We start from the raw sequence: 4,446 nt of genomic DNA, 5'->3' as shown, positions 1-4,446 counted from the left end.
ACAACGTTAAACTATCTCTACGAACTTTCCCCCATCATCTCTGTGAGAAGAGGAGAACTATCAAACGTGAAGTAAAATATAACTGAACGTATGCAAATTATAACTATGTTGATTATATTTGTATACTAATATATTGACCTGAAAGCATGTTCTGAAACGCAAGCTAATGGGCTTCCGGTAATCGCCGGCCGCTGTCGCGACACGCTCGCTTCGCTCGCTCGGCTCGTGCTGCTTTTTCATGTGCTTTAGCACAACGTCCTTTTCAAGAATAGACTGCCTACAGTGCGAAGTTTCTAAGGGGAGGTTGCTAAAACTGATGACTAATCGAAGTCGATGACATTATTATTTAACTATTACATAACAAACAGGTTCTAAACAAAAACCAGACTTTGGCTGTAAAATGGTTAAAATAAAATACCGACGCGTTGCTAGAACGCTCGAGTGTTTTAAAAGCGTATATTTCAAGAATCAAAACTCCCATTACAAAACAGTCATGACGTAATTATTTATGAGTTGTTCTAAGTTTGCATATAAAAAGCTTCATTAATTCGTTACTTATTAGTTCGTTCTGGGCAAGGACAGTGGTTGCTACGTCCGTACTGTGACTTAGAAACTTTCGATGGGTATAAAAAAGGCTGTCCAATTCAAAGAAAAAAAAAGCAGTTTATTTACATAAAAAATATTACGGCGGTGAAAGTCAGAAGAACAAGGTTTAAAACTTGCTGACAAATACCCAAGAGAAGAAACAAACATAATAATAAGAAATATAACCATGAATTTGAATCTTTTAAGCACAGTTTTGTCAATATTAACAATTATTACAACAATAGTTTATTTGTACTGTAAACATAAACTAGACTATTGGAGGAGACGTGGCATACCACAGTTAAAAAAGCCGAATTTATTATTCGGCCACTTCAAAGACGCTGTGCTATTTAAAAGTCCACCTGGGTTTTATCTCGGAGAGCTGTACAAAAAAACCGAATTACCATTTGTCGGTTTTTACATATTTCACAAGCCCACACTATTATTACGTGACCCGGAAATTATTAAACAAATTTTGATAAAAGATTTTAACAATTTTTCTGATAGAAATTTCGCGGGGTCAGTTCAAAAAGACAGTATTGGAATGAAGAATTTGTTCGGGCTAAGAAACCCTCAGTGGAAGTACTTAAGGTCTAAAATCACACCGACTTTAACGCGTTTGAAACTAAAACAAATGTTTGCATTAATGATGAAAACTGGCGAGCCCATGTTGGAGTATATCAAAATGCAGGACACTCGAAACGGAGTCAAGGTAAATGATAACCAATAGTCGTTAAAAGGTTCACATATATAGATATAACTACAGGAAGCGACATAGAGTTGTTAAAATCACAGAACAATAAAGACAGTAGAAATAGTTAGTTAGCGTCAGACTCGTGCCAATTATAGGTCTCGAAAAACCTATTCGAGCTCAGTCCGCCATTTACGCTTTGTATGGTATGGCTGTGTCATTCTTTCGTGCAAATTCTCTAAAATCAAAATCCTAGATAAATGCCTTTTTAATACAGTTGCTCAAAACGTGGTATTTTTCGCACTACAAATTGTGCGGAAAGTTGGATTTCTCGCACTAGTGCTTTTTACTTTTCCAGTTTTTTTAATTTACTGTTGTTTTAAGTCTTAAACATAGAACTAAAGAGATTGTATATTTATTTCATATTTATGTGCTTTGTGACGTAAGTCATTCGTCATTACTATACTATATCTATGGAGAGACCGCATTTTTACACCTATGAAGTAAATGCTCCTTAGTAGCGATTATATAGAAAATAAAGTAATATAAAATAGTAATTTTAATGTGGCTGAATACTGGCAACAGTTGCCATATTGAAAAAAGTCGGCCAAAAAAGTACTAATTTTTTTCATCGTTTACATTCCCGCCTTTTTCATTAACTTTTTACGATTTGATTTTGTTATTGACAAAGGAATAAAATGAGGTTTTTTTTTAAATACTGTTTTATTTTACTTTCAATGTAAGTTTTTCGCAAATGTATTAAAAAACGTTGTTTGATACACATGCGGATTTGTCATTTTCACTTGTCTCGAGCCTTGACCCTCGCCTCTGGCTCGGGTCAAGATGCCTCGAGACTCGTGAATAATGACTAACTTTCCGCACTTGTATCAAAAATAACTATTGTGCTATTTTAGAGTGCAGAAATGATAACCGCACCAAAGATATTACCCGTCGTTGTAGTTCATATCATCGGAAAGTGTTATTTTAAGAAATTTTCGATTTTCTGTATATAGAATTTTTTTTTGTAACAAGAAACCAAAGTAAAGCATATACTCTTGCATAACGGTTGCTTCTCTTTTGGAGAACTAAATTAAACACCCCAATTCGTCGTCGTTCAGCAATAAACCGCTAGATGGCAGCACATCGATAGAAATTCCAATTTAATATCAAAACGTCGTAACTTGCAATAATAAGTATTGATGGTATTGAATTGAATATTAACAATACAGATTTTATTATTTCTTTTTAAATTTGAAACTACGACCAATCAATATCAAGATTTTATAGTTTCAAATGAAGAATGTAAGTTTTGGCGACATCAGTTCTGATACTAGTAGAGGCTTAAGACACTTCCATTGCTTTTTCTTCCGTGGTTTAAACCACCAAATATTAATTAATTACTGTTTCGAACTCCGGAAATGGTTTTACTGATCGTAGGACAAAACTACTGACCAAGAATGGTCACTCTCCGCCCCTCCCTAGCTTTAGATACCGCATATTGACGGTCACATTGACGGAACGGCAACATTTGCTAGTAGAGCTTAACGAGGGGCATTTTAGGACATACTGGTGAACGTTTGAACATAACGAAAAACGCCATTTTTGCCGGCCTTATCCATGTACGGCTATTTATCTGCATAAAAATAATAAAGAGAGGAGATTCTTTCATCCGGAAATCCGGAATTCGGAAAAAGTAATAAATTAATATATGGCGCTTACAACAACTTTATGTCTCTCCTTGTAGCTATATCTTTTCGTGTATCTATAGATATATACGTGGAACACCTTTTTCCGAACATTAGTGACGACTTATATTTTTTATAACAAAAACTAGGTATCTTGTTCCTTTTTCATAGGGTTCTATCTTACACGAATTCGTAAAGTCAATAGGACTTAATAATTTCGACTTCTTTGGTTGTAAATTATCAAAAAGATTATAATTTTCAGGTCCTGGACGCCCAAGAGCTAAACTACAAATATACGACAGACTTAATAGCTAGTGTCGCGCTTGGTACAGAAATTAATTCGTTCAACGAATCCACTACCGAATTCACCAAAGCCGGTAAGCGCACAACCCTATTATGTCGGGGCACAAAACGCAAACAACGATATCGTTCAAAGTTCAATACTTATATTCTCAAGGAGACGTTTCGTTTTGATATTAAAATTTCAATCAATGGGCTGTCATCTAGCGGTCAATAGATGAACGACGACGCAAGAGGTGTTAAATACAAAGAGCCGTTGTATCTAACTAAGCAAGGCCAGTGTGGCAAGCATAACTATGTGGAACGCGACATGCAAACTAAGCACTTCTACTGTATTTATTGTTTTGAGGTCACATCTGCCATCACCTTAAAATAACAATAAGTTTAAATTCTTGATTTCAGTCCACCAATTCTTCCACGGCTACAAACGCATGGTAGCGTTATTAACAGTGTTCTTCATGCCAGAACTAGTCAACTTATTCGGATCTCCAGTTCTTTTCGATTCAGACTTCGTGAAGAAAGTTTTCTGGGAAGCCATGGAGAAGAGGGAGAAGGGTGGGGAAAGTAGGGGAGATTATATTGATTCTTTGCTGCAACTGAAGAATGAGAAACAGAATCCCATTTACAGTAAGTGTCATGAGTGGCTGACTTTCTTTTTTTATGATACCTAAAGGCCCATTTAGATGGAGAGAGTTTCTCGTCTCGAAGATACGATTATCGAAAGAATATAAAAAACTTTCCTCGTCTAAACATTCACGATTATTCCACGTGAGCGATAATCGCCTCGCCTTTCAATATTGAACGTCTCCATGTAAACAGAACTTGAAAGCAAAAATCGTATTTCGAGTTTTTGTGCCAGCCGTTTCTACCATGAGTACAGTGTGCGAGGGTGTTTTGATTATCACTGCTTTTCTAAGACAAGAATTAAGGAAACGAAAAGGAAAAAAAGGGTTAAGAAATGTTAAAATTAAAAAAAATATATTTCTATACAGAGCAATGAACTTAATATTATCAGCAGTTCCAAATTTGACTTATTTTTCCGTCATTTTGATATATCCATGGTCAATACCGCAGTAATCACTGAACTCGAATGGCAATTCTACCGTACCGTACGCCTACTAAGAATATATATATAAAAATATATAAAAATACTAAAATTTTAAATGTTACCCAAACCTACATGTA

The 4,446-nt window shown here is 35.3% G+C and overlaps 1 protein-coding gene across 1 annotated transcript in view; it reads left to right on the top strand.

Annotated features, from left to right (window-relative positions):
- The first annotated feature begins 772 nt into the window (after nucleotides 1-772).
- LOC113229167 (cytochrome P450 6k1-like) overlaps nucleotides 773-4,446 on the top strand; it is a 62,269-nt gene continuing 58,595 nt past the window's right edge. Inside the window, exon 1 of the mRNA XM_026462684.1 lies at nucleotides 773-1,297. Coding sequence (XP_026318469.1) covers nucleotides 773-1,297 — 525 coding nt within the window. The remainder of the gene's footprint in view (nucleotides 1,298-4,446) is intronic.

Source organism: Hyposmocoma kahamanoa, unplaced genomic scaffold (genome assembly GCF_003589595.1).
Source record: "Hyposmocoma kahamanoa isolate Upper Pololo Valley unplaced genomic scaffold, ASM358959v1 289, whole genome shotgun sequence".
In the NCBI taxonomy this organism is placed as follows: domain Eukaryota; kingdom Metazoa; phylum Arthropoda; class Insecta; order Lepidoptera; family Cosmopterigidae; genus Hyposmocoma; species Hyposmocoma kahamanoa.
Note: the sequence above shows the minus strand (reverse complement) of the source record. Positions and strands in the feature narration are given on the sequence as shown.